Source organism: Cnephaeus nilssonii (genome assembly GCF_951640355.1).
Source record: "Cnephaeus nilssonii genome assembly, chromosome: 3".
NCBI classification, from domain to species: Eukaryota; Metazoa; Chordata; class Mammalia; order Chiroptera; family Vespertilionidae; genus Cnephaeus; species Cnephaeus nilssonii.
The window spans coordinates 55,184,217-55,202,967 of NC_137074.1; the positions used below are offsets into that span (position 1 = coordinate 55,184,217).

General features: G+C 44.2%; 1 protein-coding gene across 4 annotated transcripts in view; it reads right to left on the reverse strand.

Annotated features, from left to right (window-relative positions):
• The window catches only part of LOC307096987 (kalirin), a 473,518-nt gene that overhangs the window by 191,702 nt on the left and 263,065 nt on the right, over positions 1-18,751 (reverse strand). For all 4 annotated transcript variants that reach the window (XM_079766806.1, XM_079766805.1, XM_079766804.1 and 1 more), the window contains exon 6: positions 16,122-16,244. In XM_079766806.1, coding sequence (XP_079622932.1) covers positions 16,122-16,244 — 123 coding nt within the window. The remainder of the gene's footprint in view (positions 1-16,121; positions 16,245-18,751) is intronic.

Below are 18,751 nucleotides of genomic sequence, written 5' to 3' on the forward strand. Positions count from 1 at the left end.
GGTTCTCAATTCCATTCCAGTTAATGGGGCTGCAGCTTTTAAGTTATTATGATGAAAATGTAGGTTGTCATCCATCAGACCATCAGAGAAGGGGAGGCACAACAACCACGTGGGGGTCACTTTCCTGAAAGGGATTCCATCCTCTGAACAAGCTCTGGAGACCTTGCCTCCCCACACCCAAAAGTCAAGGGAGGGAGGCCAGCGAATAAACGTCCAAGGGCCGAGGTACTCAGCAAAAATCATTCAGGTCAAATGAAAACAAATGGTGAATCAAAATGTGAGGAACAAAATATATAAAAGTAGTATAGCCTCAGCTGAGAAAAACATTGTGTATAGTAAGGAAGCACACACATATTATCAGTCACTGTTTATTTTGAACCAGATATACACACATGGTAGTGGGAATTTCTGGGGGGTCTTTTTCTCATGTCAATTCTCTTGTACATAGAGAAGATTTTAAAAAATAATTTATACATGTGCAAAAATAATTTCTTAAAAATCATACAGAAAATGTATACAGTACTTTATCCTCCAGCCCTTTTCATCCCTGCTGAACCACCAAAACATTAAATGTCTATGGGTGATGGAGCTAATGGGGAATTTATATTTAACCTTTTGTTTTTCTCAAACTCCTTTTTATTGAGACACAAAGGTTACTTCTAATTTTTGTTTTCTCTGCAAATAATGCTAGGGGTTGTGAAAATGGTTTTGTATTTTAATACATTTAGTATTTTTAGTTTTAAAAATTATTTTGATGGGCCTTTAATTTTAATAGACTTGGTCAGGTTGCATTCCATGAAAGCTGTAATTATTCTACTCAAATTTCCCCATCTCTTTATACTTTGGTAGAGCTTTTCTTTTTAAAAAATAAAGTATAATTTATAGGCAAGTGGAATAGGTAAGTTTTAATGAGCAAATACTGCTTTAATAAGGAAAGGAATATAAACACACTATTTACAGTATTTTAGAAGCCAAGTTCATGTAACAATTTCTTTTTACAGTTAGGGGAAAAAACCCAGACACTTTTTGAGTCCACCTAGTAAATACTTAAAAATGTGTGAAATCAATCAAGTGATGTGTTCAAAGTCACAAAGAGAGGCGAAATGGAACTAGACCCAGGCCTCCTGATTCTTACTTTACACGACCCCCCTGCTTATAGCTACCTTTCCTCATGCCCTGCAGCTTATATTAATTTAAGGTCTGGTTTTGTCACATTCAAAGAAAGTCATAAGGAGAAGTATTTGGAGATTTTCCCATACAGCTTTCAGCGGCTTCGTAACAGTTGACATCAGTAAGAAAATAAAGAGACTGTACCAAAGCAATGGAAAAAGCTGAACCTCACTTCCTTTCTCCAGATTGATGATGCCATATGTATTGCGTACATCTTTGCTAGTACCAAACCCACGTTGGGTACTGAAGCTGTTAAAGCATCAGCTTATGATTAATTAGTTTAACTTCACCATGTAAACCTGCTGATCCCCCTCAAAACATATGGACACTGGGAGAGTAACATCTGGGATAAGAGCTGTCCATGCTTGAAACTCTTCTGCAATAGCTGAGATGTGACGAGCTCTAAATGAACACTCCAACTCCTGCCTCCCACAAACCACAGGGTACCCTCTAGGGGGCCAAATAGGGCAGTTGATGGATGACTCTCTGGTCAAATCTGGCCAAACAGTAGGTCAAACCATGTGGAAGCCATCTGTCACTGTCGGGGGGAGAGAGGGAAGGAGCTGGAGCAGCCCAGTGTTCAGCAAAGATAACATTGGCCTGAACCCCACTGTCCCTTTCACCTGGCTTGCTGCAGCAATGTTTCCTCCAGCAATTGCTTTACAAACCATTAAGCAGCCATGAAAACAAGCGCCTGGCCATATGTCCCAGGGCCAGGAAACCCAGGAGCAGATTTAAGTTAAAAAGAAGCCACTCTCTCTTTCTCTTCCTTCTCAGTTCTGAGTGAAACTCCTTGGAGGGGGCGAGTACCTTTGCATGAGATATTCCCACTGCAGGACTGATATGACAGGGAGCCGGTGGGGGCAGCTGGAATCAGGTTTGGGGGCACCAGAGGAGAGAGTGGTTGGGAACAATGCAGCTCTTCTGGGCTGTGATGTAGTAATTTCAGGCTGCCTTTACGGTGGAAATCGGAGGCTATAAGACTTCAAGAAAATGCATTCACTAGGACTTTCTTCCCTCAGCCCTTTCTCTTGTGGGGCCTGGCTATGCAGAGCTTCGTCTGTGGCATCAGTATAATCGGGGAGCTGGTTAGAAGTGCAGACTCTCAGGCCCCTTCCCAACATCCTGAATCGGAATCTGCACTTCAACAAGATTGCCCCAAGTGATACGTGTGCACATTAAAGTTGGAGAAGTTCTGCAGGGGAGAACTCTGAGGCGCTCCTCCTGAACAAGGAGAACTATTTCTTTTAGCACTCCCAACCCTGACAATAACAGCAGCCAAACATTCACCAAGCATAACACCATGCCAAATGTTGTGCCTAAAATGCATGATCACATCTCATCCTTACAACATCCCTGGAAAAGGCACAGTCATTATTCCCCATTTACAGTGGGGAGACTCTGAAAAACCGAAATAACTTACCTATGATTGCACAACTAGGAAGGAAATGGAGAGCCACGGTTAGCTCCTAGTGCCCCTGCTGTTTCACACAATGCTGTTTTACTTTGCCATAAATGTGAAACAATTGGGCTGGCCAAGGATGTTCCTCAAGGGAGAAGAGAGATGATGAGAAATTTCTTCCCAAAGAGTTAAAAACTCACATTGGACAGAAACAGGGCCCGTGGAGAGAGAATTCAATACAAATTTCTACATCTCCAAGGCCTCCCCATTAGGGCCCTTGGCGTGCCTTTGGGCACAGCCCCGGTCCAGAGTGAGCAGGAACCTGGCAGGTAGGCTTCTCTTATCTTCTCCCTCTTGGAGCAATAATTTTCATCTCATCTGTAAACCCGAGGCCAGTCGTCCTGGGGAACAAACAGGTCCCTGTCTCCACAGACCCACTGGAAAGCTAAGGATGAAGGCAATACTTTGCCCCTTTAATAAATATATTGCCTTATGGCTAGAGTCTTAAATCTCTATCCTATTTGTTTATTCAACTATTCATTCAACAATGTAAGGCACTGTGCAAGCAGGGAACAAGACAGACGAAATTTCTACATTCATGCAGTTTACATTTTAGTAGAGGAGTCAGAGAATAGATGAATATTTATTATATACTAGAGGCCCAGTGAATTCGTGCACGGGTAGAATTCCTAGCGGCTGCTGGCTGCTGGCCTGGGCCTTCCTTCATTCCACGCTGGCCCCTGGTGGTCAACACACGTCATAGCGAGCAGTGGAACTCCCAGTAGGTGGAACTCCCAAGGGGATACTTTGCATATTAGGCTTTTATATGTATAAGAAGTTTTCTTTCTTCAGTGCTATAAAATAAAGCTGAGTTAAAGAGAGATTGTGATGGGGTTAGCAAGCACTACTTAAGATAGAGAAGTCAGGGCAGACTCACCCATGAGATCAGGGATGACACGCCTGAACTTAGCCCTGAATGAAGTGAGTGAATAGGTAGGAAGAGGTTCCAGGTGGAGGGAACAGCAAGGGCAAAGACCATGGGGCAGGAATAACCATGGAGGGTTCAAAGAACAGCAAGAAGCCCAGGCTGACTGGAGCAGATGAGTAGGTGGTAGAGGTTGAGATTCAAGAGGTAACTGATGTCCAGACCACACAGAGCCTCATAAACTATGGTCAGGGACTTCAGCTTTTATCCTGAGAAGAGGAAGGCATTAAAGCATTTTGAGTGCAGAAGTGACATGATATGATGTACTTTACTTGTGGCAGGATCACTCAGGCTGTTATGTTGAGAATGGACTGTAAGGGAACGAAGGTGGAAGCAGGGAGACCAGGTAGAAGCCGCTACCATAGTCCAGGCGGGAGCTGTTGGCAGCATGGACCAGGGTGGTGGAGGTGGAGGTGATAGCAAGTGGCCAGATTCTGAGTATATTTTGAGGATAGAACCAAAAGGACTTGCTGATGGAAATCCTTTAGTTCTTCCTATTTCTGGGCCTCTGGCTATGTCATGAATTCTGACCTCTGCTTTAAAGTGCTGCTCCCTTCCTACCTCCCTACCTGGTCCTGACCTCTCATATCTCAAATGTCCTTATTTGTGAAGATCTTGCCTATATGTCCTGGCTCAGTCTCTGTCCCTTATCTGGTACTCCTGGCTGGCTACCACCCATAGCCCAGAATGGCATATGCAATGCTGCTGCTTATCAATACAAATACTTCATGTTTGTGTTGTGTTTTACAGTGTGAGCCCTTTCACGTATGTTATCTCATCTGATGGGCTAGGTTTCATAGACCATTTCATGCCTTTCATTCAGCTCCAGCAGACCTCAAAGGTATGAGTCAGCTTTGGCTGAATTTCAGACATTTAACTCCTTGGTGGCTGCAGACAGTAGAGAACAAACACTGGCTGCATGTGAGCATGTAAAAGTGTGAGCCACAGGGCTCAGGGGGTACACATCCAAAGGGCACAATCAATAACCTGAGGACAAGGAGCATGCTGACAGAAGGCCCCACAGAGCAGTGGTGTGAAGCAGGAAAAGAGGTCCCAGAGCTGTGGGCAGAGAACTAGGAGTGAGGGAGAAGAGGAGAGGAATCTGGGAGGAGGAAGGTGGTGTATGGTCAAGAGAGGAGGCTGTACCAGGCCAGCGCCAGCCACGAGTTAGAAATCCGAGTGGTCAGCCAAGCCCTGCTGGTCTGCGCAGAGAGGCCCTTCAGAAGGGGCCCAAGCCAGATGACCTGGCGGCAGGCGAGAGAAGCCAGCATTATATACCCGACTGATGCTGAAAGAGCCTCTGCCTAAACCAAGGAGCTTCTCTAAGTTTCTGGTTTGAATAGGAGCCAGTCCCCAAAACATGGCTGAATAGAAAGGTTAATGGGGCAGCTAGAAAGGTTGGGATGGGGAACAAGGAACAGAGAGTAAAGACAGATACTTCTTCTCCCTGGATACTCCTGACCTTGAAGGAAAGCCTTCACCTTCACGTCCACAGGCTAATTATCCAGTAGCGTTGGAGCTTGACCTCAGGGCAATTGTCCCTTGGCTTACTATCTTCACCCTGGACCAGTGATTCTCCACCTTGCACAGATTTCCCCAGCACAGTTAAGCCAGTCTTGGGCAGTGGGGCCCACATGTGGTATTTTTTCAAAGCCGCCCAGGTGACTCTAGTGGGCAGCCGGGGGGGTAAGAAGTGGGGGGGACTGCTATCTTAGACATGTGCACCAGCTTTACCAGGCTTAGCTCAAAGCACATTCTTCTCTCCTTAGGAGAAAGTTTAATGCTGACAATGGTGCCAAGAACAAGGATCATAAGTGGATCCTGAACAGATCAGAAAATAAAATCTAATCCTCCCACTAAGTTAGAAGAAAACAGAAGTTCCACCCACAAAGCTGTTTGTGGCGATACAAACTCTGCATCCTGTTCCACTTGATTAGCAAGAATAGGTCTAGCTGGCGGCACAGGCAGTATTTTACAAGTGCAGATTTCCCTAGAAGGCCCGCCTTAGGAATCCCAGTGTTAACAGCAAACACTGGACCACATTCATTCTTGTCAGGGAGGGACACATGTCAGAGGCTTTACTTCCATGTTTAGGGTTAGAAACTAAGGAACAAAGATGCTCGGGCTCAGCTGGAACTTGAAAGATCATCTGGTCCCATAGTTGCTGGACGTTAGTGTGCATCACTGCTCTCATTCACCATCTTGTTCAGCCTCTGCTGGAATCACATCCTATAGAGCTCCCTCAGAAGTGAAGGCCCTGCCTTACCAGTTCTGTGCCCTGGCTGACCAAACTCTGGGTTGGTGACGGGCGCTGTGGCATGCTTACTGTCCTTAACAAGTGGAACCTACTAGGTTCCAGACATTGTTATAGTCCTGGAGATGCAAGTGTGAGCGAAACACACAAAGCTCTGCCCTTAGGAGCTTACATCCTAGTGGGCAAAATTCTCTTTGCATTAGGTACCTGAATTTGAGGATGGCTAAATTGCAAGGTCCTTGAAGACATCTTTGTGTCTTATGAATCCTGCTGTTCTCAGCGTCTAGCAAAGGGCACAGACAACAAAAGTCTGTTGACTACACCAATGAGTGAATGCCAAGTGGTACATCCGACCCTCCTACCTCAACCTTGCTAACACTACCATGGATATGCTCTTCAACCATTAAGAATGTGGTATCTTAAAGCTAGTGGGAACCCACTTAAAATCATTCCCTCCCCTGTTGTCATTTTCTTCTTTTTCTTAACAGTTTTATTAAGATACGAGAGGCCCAATGCACGAATTTGTGCATGGGTGGGATCCCTCTGGGTGGCCTGCAGAGATTGGGCCGAAACCCACAGTCCAACACCACCTGCAGCTCCTACCTGCTGCTCCCGCTCATCCTGGCCCCACTGTGCCTGTCGTGGGCTTGCGCCCAATCAGTCTCAATCAGGAGAGGCTCGCACTGCCACAGCAGCCCTAGCCAGCAATGAGACCTGCGTCTGGTGCCCTCACAAGGGGAGTGGCCTGCGGGATCAGGCCAGGGAGGGACTGTGGGAGGGATCCAGGGCGTGTCTGGCCCATCTCGCTCAGTCCCAATTGGCCGAATCCCAGCAGCAAGCTAACCTACTGGTTGGAGCATCTGCCCCCTGGTGGTCAGTGCACGTCATAGCGACTGGTCAACCAGTTGACTGTCTTCGAACTATTGAGCAGCCTTAGCATATCATTAGCATATTACGCTTTGATTGGTTGTTCAGTTGTTCTGCCGTTCGGTCTACTTGCATACTACCCTTTTATTATATAGGACTAGCCTGGTGCATAAAATTCATGCATGGGGGCGGGGGGGGGTGTCCCTCAGCCCGGCCTGCACCCTCTCCAATCTGGGACCTCTTGGGGGATATCCGACAGGGATTGGGCCTTAACCGGCAATTGAACATCCTTCTTGCAATCCAGGACCGCTGGCTCCTAACCACTCGCCTGCCTGCCTGATTGCCCCTACCTTGCCCCCCTGCCTGATTGCTCCTACCTTGCCCCCCTGCCAGCCTGATCGTTCCTAACTTGCCCCCCTGCTGGCCTGATTGCTCCTAACTTGCCCCTCTACCAGCCTGATCGACCCTAACTTGCTCCCCTGCTGGCCTGATTGCCCCTAACTGCCTCTGTCTCGGCCCCGGCCTAAGCCGCAGTCTGGCCTCCCTCTGTGGGAGGTGACCTGAGGATCAGGGGAAGGCGCCGCCCCCATTACCCCACTGCTGCTGCCACTGCTGGCCTGAACCTGGGCCCTTCTCAGCTGCACCTCGGCCCTCGCAGCTGCTTCGGCTTTGTCCAGAAGGATGTCTGGAAGGTTGTCTGGAAGGTTATCTGGAAGACGTCCACCCTAATTAGCATATTACCCTTTTATTAGTATAGATAATTCACATACTATATAATTCACACATTTAAAGTATACAACTCAATGGTTTTTAATATAGTATTTCATATATAGACATGTGCAACCAACACCACAGCCAATTTAGAATGTTTTCATCATCTCAAAAAGAAACCCTATACTCTTTTGTTATTTTCCCTCTATCTCTCATCCATCCCAACCCTAAGCAACTAATCTACTTTTTGTCTCAATAGGTTTGCCTATTCTGAACTTTTATATAAATGAAATCATATAAATATGTGGTCTTTGGCGACTAGCTTCTTTCACTTAGTAAAATGTTTTCAAGGTGTTATAGTATGTGTCAGTACTTCATTTCTTTTTACAGCTAAGTAATATTCCATTATAAGGATATGCCACCTTTTGTTTATCCATTCATCAGCTGATGAGCATTTGGGTTGCTTCAACTTTCTACTTATTATGAATAATGTTGCTATAAATATTTATGTACAATGTGTGAACATTTTGTGTAGATTTTTTTTTTTTTTCATTTCTCTTGGGCATATACCTAGGAGTTGAATCACTGGGTCGCAGGGAAGTCAATGTTTAACTGTTTGAGGAAATATCAGACTGTATTCCAAGGTGGCCTCTATTATTTCTTATAAGGTGTGTCTGCTAGCAACAAATTTTCACAGTATTTGTTTATCTGGCAATATCTTTATTTCACTTAAAATTTTTGCTTGTTTTTTTGTTATCCTCACCTGAGGATATTTTCCATTGAGTTTTAGAGAGAGTTGAAGAGAGGGGAAGAAATAGAGAGAGAGAAAAAAAAATCAATGTGAGAGAGACACATTGATTAGTTGCTTTCCACATACACCCCTACTAGGGCCAGGGATCAAGCCTGCAACTAAGGTACGTGCTCTTGACCGGAATCGAACCCAGGACCCTTCAGTCCACAGGCTGGTACTCTAACCACTGAGAAAAACTGGCTAAGGCATATTTCACTTCATATTTGAAAGAAACTTGTTGTATTATCAAACTCTCGGTTGACAGTTTTGTTTTGTTTCTTTCGAGCACTTTGAATATCCCACTTCCTTCTGGGCTCCACTGTTTCTGATGAGAAATCAACTATTAATATTACTAGGATTCCCTGTGAAAAATCACTTTCCTCTCGCTGCTTTCAAGATTTACTCCTGTCTTTGGCATTCAGTGTTTTTACCATGATGTGTCTGTTTATAGATCTCTTTAGATTTATCCTCGTTGAAGTTCCTTAAGTTTCCCAGCTGCATTCATTAACGTTTTCTAATATATTTGGAAGATTTCAGCCATTATTTTTTAAATATATTTTTTTCTGTTCCTTTTTCCCTCTCTCCTCTCCTTCTGGTACTCCTAGTACGTATATGATAATACCTTTAATGGTGTCCCATGTTTTTCCAAGACTGTTCATTTTTCCTCATTCTGTTTCCTTTATCTTCTTCAGATTGAGTGATTTCTATTGATCTATTTTAAAGGTTGCGAATTCTTTCTTCTGCCAGTTCAAATCTACTGTTGAGCTTCTCTGGTGAATTTTTATTTCTATGATTGCATTTTTCCTTTTGGTTATTTTTTATCATTTCTATCTTTTTTACTGATATTCTATGTTTGACAAGACATTGTCATTATACCTTCCTTTATTTTTTAAATCATGAATTCCTTTAGTATTTTTTTTTAAAACAAAACAAAAACACTTATAATAGCTACTTTGACATCCTTGTTAAATCTGGCATCTAGTGGCTCTCACAGGCAGTTTGGTCTTGTCTGCCTTTTATCTGTTCCCCCGCCCCCCACACTGCCTGTTATACTTTCCTGTTTCTTTGCAAGTCTTATAGTTTTTTTATGGAAACTAGACATTTTAGATACTCTATTGTAGCAATTCTGATTACTGGTCCTCTCCCCCCCCCCCCCCTTCCCCTCGGGGCTTGTTATTTTCTTGCTTATTTGTTTAGTAACTGGCTGGATTGTTTTAGGGAAGTTTTATTTCCACCTCCGCCCCCTCAGTGGCAACCTATGATGTTGCTCCTTAGGGGGTGCAGCCTTCGGTGTGCCGAGTCACCCTGGGGTGAAGTGGCCTTGGCAGTGCTCTCTTTAACTTTTAACTTTCTCTTTCCCTGACGACCCCCAGCTGTTAAATTCCACCAATTTCCAGCTGATTATTGTTTTCAAGGATGTCCTGGGACATAAATTCCTCCACAGTCTTATCCAATCAAATGTGGGCTCCTTTGAAGAGATACTTTCATATATATATGAGAGAGAAGGGAGAGGGAGAGAGAGAGATAGACACATCAATGATGACAGAGAATCATTGATCGGCTGCCTCCTGCATGCCCCACACAGGGAATCAAGCCCACAACCCGGGCATGTGCCCCTAATTGGAATTGAACCCGAGACCCTTCAGTCCTCAGGCCAACTCTCTATCCACTAAGCCAAACCAGCTAGGGCTACAGAGATAGTTTCTGAGGTCAGTACTTGAGAACTGTTCTGGTCCCAGGAGGTCTCTTTCTCCAGTTCTCTGTGGCAAACTAGCATGCTCACCATTTATCCTATATCTCCAATGACTCTACCAATCTTTTCCCAATTGCCTTTCACCAGGGCCTCCCTATGGGCATTTTTCAGATGCTTTTAGTTTGAATTAATCCACCCTGTGGTGCAAATGAAGTAGTAGCTTTGGGAAAAGATTTGGCACTCTCTGTACTACAGTTTATTTCTACCTCCAGGCAAAAATCTCTGAGCCATGGCTCTGGTGCTGGCATTAGGGAAAGTAGCATGCTTCCCTGAGTGATATCCCCACTTCAGGAGCTGAACTCTCCGAGGAGGGGAGAGAGTGGCCTCAGGTCTTCTTGCCTTGCCTCTCCCAGCAAGGCTCTGCATTACAAGCTTGGGCAAAGGCAACTGGGACCCTAGAATTCTGAGCAGTGTTGTACCCATGTTAGAGCCTCTGTTCCATGAGTGGGGACTAGGCAGAAGGAGTTTCCAGCTCTTGGCCACACTCACCCTGAACTGAGCCGTAGCAACAGGGAGCTTAGAGCAGGATAAGAAATGCCCCATCTGGAAAGGCAGTCATTCAACTGGGAACTTAGGGAGAAAGAGAACCCTGTGTCCTTGGTTGCAACAGTCTAGGGTTTCCACGTTACTGAGCTGGGATGGGAGAGGGAGGATATGGGTCTTGGTTCCAATACCACAGACTCATTGTTCTTATTGAGGCTTAGTAGATTTTCTTGAATAAATTCCTTCATTTGCTGTATGCACGGAGGACTATTTCCAGAGACTTTAAAAATTTTAAAATAATTTTCACTAGTTTCACTGGCAAGCAGATCTGTGGAATTACTCATACTGTGTTGCTAGAAGTGGACTGTCTTTTAGAAGTTGTGATACTTTATTTTAGTGAGAATTTATTTTATCTGTATAGATATCCACAGAACAATAGTTCTCTAACCTTAATGTGCATAAACACTGAGTGGCCAGATTATTATGCTCTCTGAACGCATAATAATCTGGCCACTCAGTGTATATCCTATATAATAAAAGCCTAATATGCAAATTGTCCCCTTGACGAGGAGTTCGACCGGCAGGCAGGCCGGCCAACCGCCCATGTCCCCACCCACTGGCCAGGCTGGCCGGACCCCACCCATGCACAAATTCATGCACCGAGCCTCTAATATATATGTACTGAGTGGCCAGATTATTATGCGTTCAGAGATCATAATAATCTGGCCACTCAGTGTATTTCCCCTGGGAAGCTTGTTAAAAATTTAGGTTCCTAGGGACCTATCCTCCAGAAATTACAATTTTCTAGGACTGGGGTAGAAGCTAAAAGGAAATCTGCAGATTTAGAAAACTCACTACATGAATCTTTGGAAAAAATTATACTAAAAAGGCTAACACACGTCAGATAAGATTGATGCCCTCTTTTTTTCTGATGGGTCCTATATTTACAATGGAGCTTTGCAACTATGGCAGGGTCAAATGCTGGCTACTTAAACATCACAATAGTGTGTGCGTGTGTGTGTGTGTGTGTGTGTGTGTGTGTGTGTGTGTGTGTGTTTACACACCAAAATTTAGAAATAATCTCGTTATTTCTAAAGGAAGTGCTGCTTATTTGGGGTTGGGGAAGTGCTTCAGAATCATGGTTTAGGGCTGCCAAGCATCAAAGATGATGGAGGACTCCAGAGCAAGGCTTCTCAGGTTGGGGTCAGGAAATTTGCCTCAGAATCCTATTTCTCTTGCACCAGATCTGACTTCTCCTTGGTGCTGCTACCATTTGTAACCATCCTTCAAAACAAAGAGAGAGCACCACAGGCCTTGCTGCAATTGGGCTGATTTGCACACCATCCAGTGGCGATATGTGCCTCTGGTGAGAAAATTAATAGGATTAAAGCGGCTCTCAAATATGCCACAGCAGACAGGATTCCTAGCTGCACATGGTTATCACTAATGTGAATCCTCATAGTCGTACTAATAGAAAGTGAATATTATTTCATATTTTAAAATTCTAGACAGAAACCATAACAATTTATTTTTCCCAAAGAACTGGCTAATTAAAATTGTAAATAAGGCTGGGTTATGTTTGTATGTACTCCTGTGACTCTTTCATAAAGAACTAGAACTGGATGGCTAAATGATTGTTCTGTTGCGTATTACAACCCAACCCTATTCCATCTGCCCACAGTCCCATTAGAGGAGAAGGCCACACTCAGAAGAAGAATCTGTGGTAAAGGCTTCCACACCAGAAGGCATAATTAAGCAAGAGGGAGGCTCCAGGGAACTCAAGAAACCTGGCTTTCTGAGGCACTATAAGAAGCCAGGGAATATCTTCCTATTTCCTACTGGGTTTAGCAGGTGGATTATTATTATTACTTATTTTTTAAAGATCAAAAGATAAGGATTCCCCAATGGGAGCTGCAAAAAAAATATGTTAGACAAAAAGCCAAAAATCAACCAATTTTAACCTTTTTCTTTTAGAGTTCCTCACATACCTTAGTCAGTAGGGTGTCCCTCCCACACTCTTGGCATATTAATAACGGATAGCCTTTATCGGTACCAATTCAGAATAAAATTTAGGAAATTTCTGATTTTTCCTCCATGATTTAATGATATGCAATTTTTTTCTCAGTAATGGTCACCTTAACTGGAGTTGCATCTTTAACCAATATATAATACTAGACATATGAAAACAAATCTTAGAAAACATAAATTATAAATTGATCATTTTAATTTACAAAAAAATATACCCAGGGCTTCTTTAAATTACAAGTGCTTTGGTAGATTATATAGTTAATTCACAGATCATAAAATACTATCAATGAATGAACAACGAGCAAATTAGTACTTATTATTGATTGAAAAATACACCTCCCCTCTCTTAAATTGAGCCTCTTTAGTTATACTCTACTATAGCGTCCCTTATTCTTCCAACATAAAACTTACGGTTTTAATTATATTTTTATATTAGATTATATATTTAACATCTGTCTCCCCACTGGAATCTCCATGGAATAGACCATCTCTTTTATTCACTTCTATAGGTCCCACATCCAGCACAATGTCTGATCCTTAATTATTTGTGGAACATGTGAATAAAGCCATTAGGTTCTTGGGACTTTAAATTGGGGAGGGGGCTGATTGATAGGCTTTAGGATTCCCTTGAAGTCCCTGAAATTATCTAAAAAATATTGTTCATATATACAGTTCTCTGAGGAGAAGACTCACCATCTTCATTAGATTTTGAAGGGGTCTGTGGCCTCCCCAAAAGGTAAGAAATCACTGGCCTACTTCAGTTATAAAACAGGATTCAATACCAAAGAACTCACATGTAGCCTAAAACAAAGTATGCTACATGCACATACCTTTACGTGGAAAGATGTGTGGCTGTGTGTACAGTGTGTGCACAACTTCTAAGAACAGAAACAGAAATGCCTCTGTGAATTTACAGACCAATCCACATTCTCATGTCCCCTGTGTGACTAACTGGTCATTCCTGTAGTCACTGGGCTCCAAGAGTAGCTGTTTGTATTCATCTGCTTCTTGGCAGCAACATCCATCACTCAGGCCAGAGAAAAGGAGTCTGTAATTCCCTCCTTTCACCTGTTTGGGATGATGACATCCCTCTTTGTGGAAGTTCTTTTTAATAACAAACCTGTAACAACAGCACGGGCTGTGTTTATAAAGCACAGGTGCCGGGCAATTTGGTCAAACAACCCTGGGACTTCCCTTCCCTTGCCCTGCAGCTAGGGAGGAGATCCAGTCTAATCAGGTGAAGGCCTCTGAGTGCTGCACTCTTCAGGGGGTAGGAGCCTTTGAGACGGGCTAGAATAGGCTAATTGGCTGATGTATATTAAATCTCTTCTTCCTTCTCTCCCAACTCCAGAAGATGTTTCCCTTCAGTAAATTTTCTCCCTCATTTTTGTTCTGATTATGGAGACTTCAAAAGTAAATTTGTCCGAGGAAAGGTTTTTGATGTGCCACTAGCTCTCAGCTATCCACATTAACAGAAATGCGTAGTGGCACGGATCATTCAAAACCAAAGGCTCTTCTATTTAGCTTTGTAGTTCACTGTTGTGAGGGGCTCAGTGGCAGACTTACCTCCCTAATTATGTCTGTCTTTGCTTCTTATTAAAATGAGTGTGTCTACTTTAGGGCCAGGCAGATGGGTGATACGAAGATTCTGGCACAGAATCCGTAAAATTCACCAGGGGAAATCCACAAGGCACACAGACAATCAGACTCGACTAGATTTGAGTTCACATCCTTAATCACCTGTGATCAATTGCTTTGCTCCTCTGTGACTCAAGTGAGCCAGGGATGAGACATAATTATAGGAGTCTAGTTCGAAGGCAATGAGTCTTTACATTTATGATGAAGGCACAAGACTGTTATGGCCAAACCTGATAAAAAAAAAATCAATGTTGATGTTTTTCCCTGCCTGGATTCAAAGCCTCCTATTCTGCAGGCTGAGTTATCTTTCTAAGCAAAGCTCATGATGTTCATCTCTACCTTACATCCTGCAATGGCTCCCTGTGCTGGGCATTAGGGATATTCCCAAATATCCCACTCTCTCCTCCCCAACACGTGACAGGACTATACACTTCCATCCACAAAGTGAGATGTGGCTATGAGACTGGAGTTGACTATGGAAATATGAGTGAAAGTGGCATGCCACTTCAAGGTGGATGGTTGCAGAACCAGCGTGGGCTTGGCTATTTTGTCTGGTGAGACAACTGGCAGTGTCTAAGACGGTGCCTGCTCCATCAGCCTGGGTCACCGAGTGACTGTGATGAGCAGAGCTCTCGTCAGCCAGTGATGGGCATGTGGTAGGAGCAAGAAATCAACCTCTATTGTCTTAAACCACTGAGATTTTAAGGTTTTCAGTTAACTCAGCATATCATCTGGCACATGCCAAGCTGTAGCATGACTGTCTGAGTTATCTCCCCAGCTAGACACTGAACAACCCGAGGCCAGAACTATTTCTTCTTCAGGACAGTAAGTCCAGTGTGGAGCATGTTTAACACAACCTGGTAGGAAATGAAATTCTCTTCCTTCCTGGCCTCCGTGATCCTCTATGTTTATGTTTTTCTAACACTTGCTCCCCTATCAGCATCCCCGGCTGAAATGATATGGTGCCCTTGGTGTTCAGATATATGAATGGCGGCACTATTCTTATGGATCAGTAATACAAGTAGGAAGAGCTGGCAAGGGGGAGAGAGAGGCATACTTAGGTTGCAGGCATTTCAAATACAATACATGGGCTCAAGGGGCAGATAAGATTTTGAAATGAAGTTTCTTGGAGTGACCACATGGGAAAAATAATATCCCAAAGTATCACAGGTGTTATCTGAACTAGACTCCTACATCATCATCATCATCATCATCATCATCATCATCATCATCATACCAATAATTGCTGATAACTTACTATGTACCAGTCACAGCTCTAACCACCTCACAATTAACTCACTGAATCCTTACAACTCTATAAGGTAGCTATTATTTCCATTTTACAGACGAAGAAATTAAAACACAGAGAGATAAATTCCCTATGGCCACACAGCTAGGAAATATCCCTCTCCAAATTCAGGGTATGCTTGAACAACGCCCCCCATGATGGGGAGCTCACTAACTCCCAATGCATCCCACCCCCACCCCACCCCTAAGTTATGTCCTGCCTCCTTCTCCAACTGCCATGTCCCAGACCCTTGTCCCTCCAAGACCAACACAAAGCAGTTCTACCCTCTCTTTCCAAGGAGGTCCTTCACATATCTAAGGCAGCAATCGCATGTCCCTTTAGCCTCCTCTTCTCCGGTCTAAACAGTCCCAATTCACTCAACCATTTCAATGTGCCACAGCCGAGGTCCTTCACCATCCCGGCTCAGTGACTCACGCATGCTAGTAGGTTGTGTCAGCAGAATGGAGCTGGTGACTCTCCCTTCTAGTCTTGCACTGAGCCAATGCCTTCTACAACCCCAGCACATTGCTTTCACCTTGTAAAGCAAGGTTGGAGGCAAAGATGGGGCCATAATCTGCTACAGAACAGCTGGCTGGCCACATGTTCCCATCCTGGCAAACAGGCTGCTACAGGATCCATACATTCAGAGTTCCTCATTCTTACTCAGGTTGGAAGCCTGTTCCTGCCCCTTCTCATCGTCCCCCCAGCCCCCTCCCTCACCACTCTCCTGCCCCCAGAGGTGCCCCACTCACCATGGAGTTCATGGCAAAGTGATTGTGCTGCGTCTGGAGGTCTAGAGCGTGCTGGTAGCTGACTCCAATCTCCGTATGGCTCTGGAGGAATAACTCCTTGTTGTGGCTTATCCAGTCGAACATCTAGAGGAGACAAGATCATACAGATTAATCAGAAGGGTCATGGGGCCAAGAGGGCAAGACTTCCAGAACTACCGGAAGAAATAAAACCCTCCTGCTGGTTCCCAGTGAGAACGAGTCATCCCTTGCAGAGTAGGGTGGTCCACAGCCCGGTTACCTAGGTTTCCTGGTTTCACTTTCAGCCGAAGGGCCCACCATTGGCCTCTGCATTTCTCTACAGAGCCTAACAGACAAAGAGTAAGTGAATCAGGGAGATGGGGGCGAAGGCTATTTACTATCCCTACTTACTGCCCCTTTGCAGAAACTTTTAGAAAGCCGCCAAAAGGCCCCATGCATGCTTTAGGGACAGGTGATGAGGGGGCAAGCTGGGAGACTTAACCTATTCCCTACTGCCCCACTGGAGGGGAGAAAACCTATGGAAAGCAACAGGGAATACTAACATGTCACGTAGGCAGTGACCAACCACACACTGTCACTGTGTAGAATTGACTCTGAACTGAACTTTCTTGTAGCTCCATGGACTCACAAGTATAGCATTCCTACTGTAGCCCTTCAGGAAGCAGAAGGAGAATTTAAGGGTACAGTAAGTACCATTTGGCACAGTGGGCATCGAGCTATTCTCTTCCCCTAGCTCTGTACCCTGGTTTTCATTTAGGTTTCTCTCAGGCAGTCACATGCTTTAAAGGTCGCTGAACAGAACCCAGTTCCAGAGAAGGGCCTGATCATTCTAAGGGGGATCCCTCCTCAGACACCAGATCTAAGCCAATCAGTGTATATACCATTTCCTGGTCAATGGGATTTTTCAGAAATAGGAATGTTATCCAACTCAGTACAATAAAGCCTGAGGGGAAGTTTGCTGGAAGTTTCTGGGAAAACAGAACCCTAGTTCTTTAGCTGTAACCTCACGTCCTCTGATACTGTCACTGTGACCCTGAGCCTCAGATTACTACCCTTGAGTGTGAAGCCAATGGGCAGAGAAAACGTGTAGCCAAAATAATGGCAGGAAACAGAGGCAGAGCCCTCCCTGTCCCTGGACTTCCTTAGGACCTGAGTGAAGAAATCCCCTTTAAGATTCAAGCCTATTTAAGTTGGATTTTCTGACATTTTCTGCCCGGATCAGTCAAGTGACACAGCTAGGAGAGGCATGACACCTTTGCAGAAGAGCACGGCTCTACCTGGAATGGACGCTCTGTGGTTTGTGATGGGCAAGGCCGCAGCTCAGCGGCAGAGCTGAGCACAGGTGCAGGCTGGAGACGCTGCAAAGGCCATGCCAGCTCTCCTGGAAGCACAACCACAGCCTCATTATTTCCTTTTATTTTTTATTTTATTTATTTGTATTTTATTTATTCTTATTTTTTAAGTAAATCTTTATTGTTGAAAGTATTACATATGTCCCTTTTTCCTCCCCATTGTCCTCTCCTACCCCCTCTGTTCCCAAGGCCTTCACCACCCTATTGTTTGTGTCTATGATATTTATTTTTATTTTTGACATTATTACAGATGTCCCCCGTTTTCCCCTTTTGCCCCCTTCCACCCAACCCCTACCCCATCCCAGACCTTCCCCACACTATTGTCTGTGTCCATGGGTTATGCATATATGCATATATGTTCTTTGGTTAATCTCTTCCCATCCCCTCCAACATCCTCCCCTCTGAGATCTGTCAGTTTGTTCCATGCATCCATACCTCTGGACCTATTTTGTCCATCAATTTATTTTGTTCATTAGATTCCATATATGAGTGAGATCATGTGATATTTATCTTTCTCTGACTAGCTTATTTTATTTAGCATAATAATCTCCAGGTCCATCCATGCTGTTGCAAAGGGTAAGAGCTCCTTCTTTTTACAACCACATAGTATTTCATTGTGTAAACGTACCATAGCTTTTTTATCCATTTATCTACTGATGAGCACTTGGGCTATTTCCAGATCTTAGCTATGGTAAATTGTGCTGCTACGAACATAGGGGGTGCATATATTCTTTCTGATTGGTGTTTCAGGAGTCTTAGGATATATTCCCAGAAGTGGGATTCCTGGGTCAAATGACAGTTTCACTCTTAATTGTTTGAGGAAACTCCATACTGTTTTCCACAGTGGCTGCTCCAGTCTGCATTCCCACCAGCAAAGTACTAGGGTTCCCTTTTCTCCACATCCTCCTTTTAAATGGAAAGTGAGTTTACTTTTTCAGTTACATTCAACCAACACTTAAGGGACACTCGCTGTGCGCCAGGCACTGTCCATGTCAACAAAAGGCAAAATGACTACAATGTGGTTCTTAAGTTTAAGTGGCTTAAAGCAGACGTGGCCTCAGAAACATTGTTAGTACAACTTGGCATATGATTTGATTAAAATCCCATCTCGGAAAATAAATCTATCAAGATAAAGGCCAGTATGGTCTATCAAAGGTAGCACCCACCCTTGATGATGAATAGAGAAGGCTTCCCAGAGCAGGTGACACATGAGAGAGCCTTCCCTCAGGTAGGAATTAGCCAAGTGGAGATGAGTAGGAC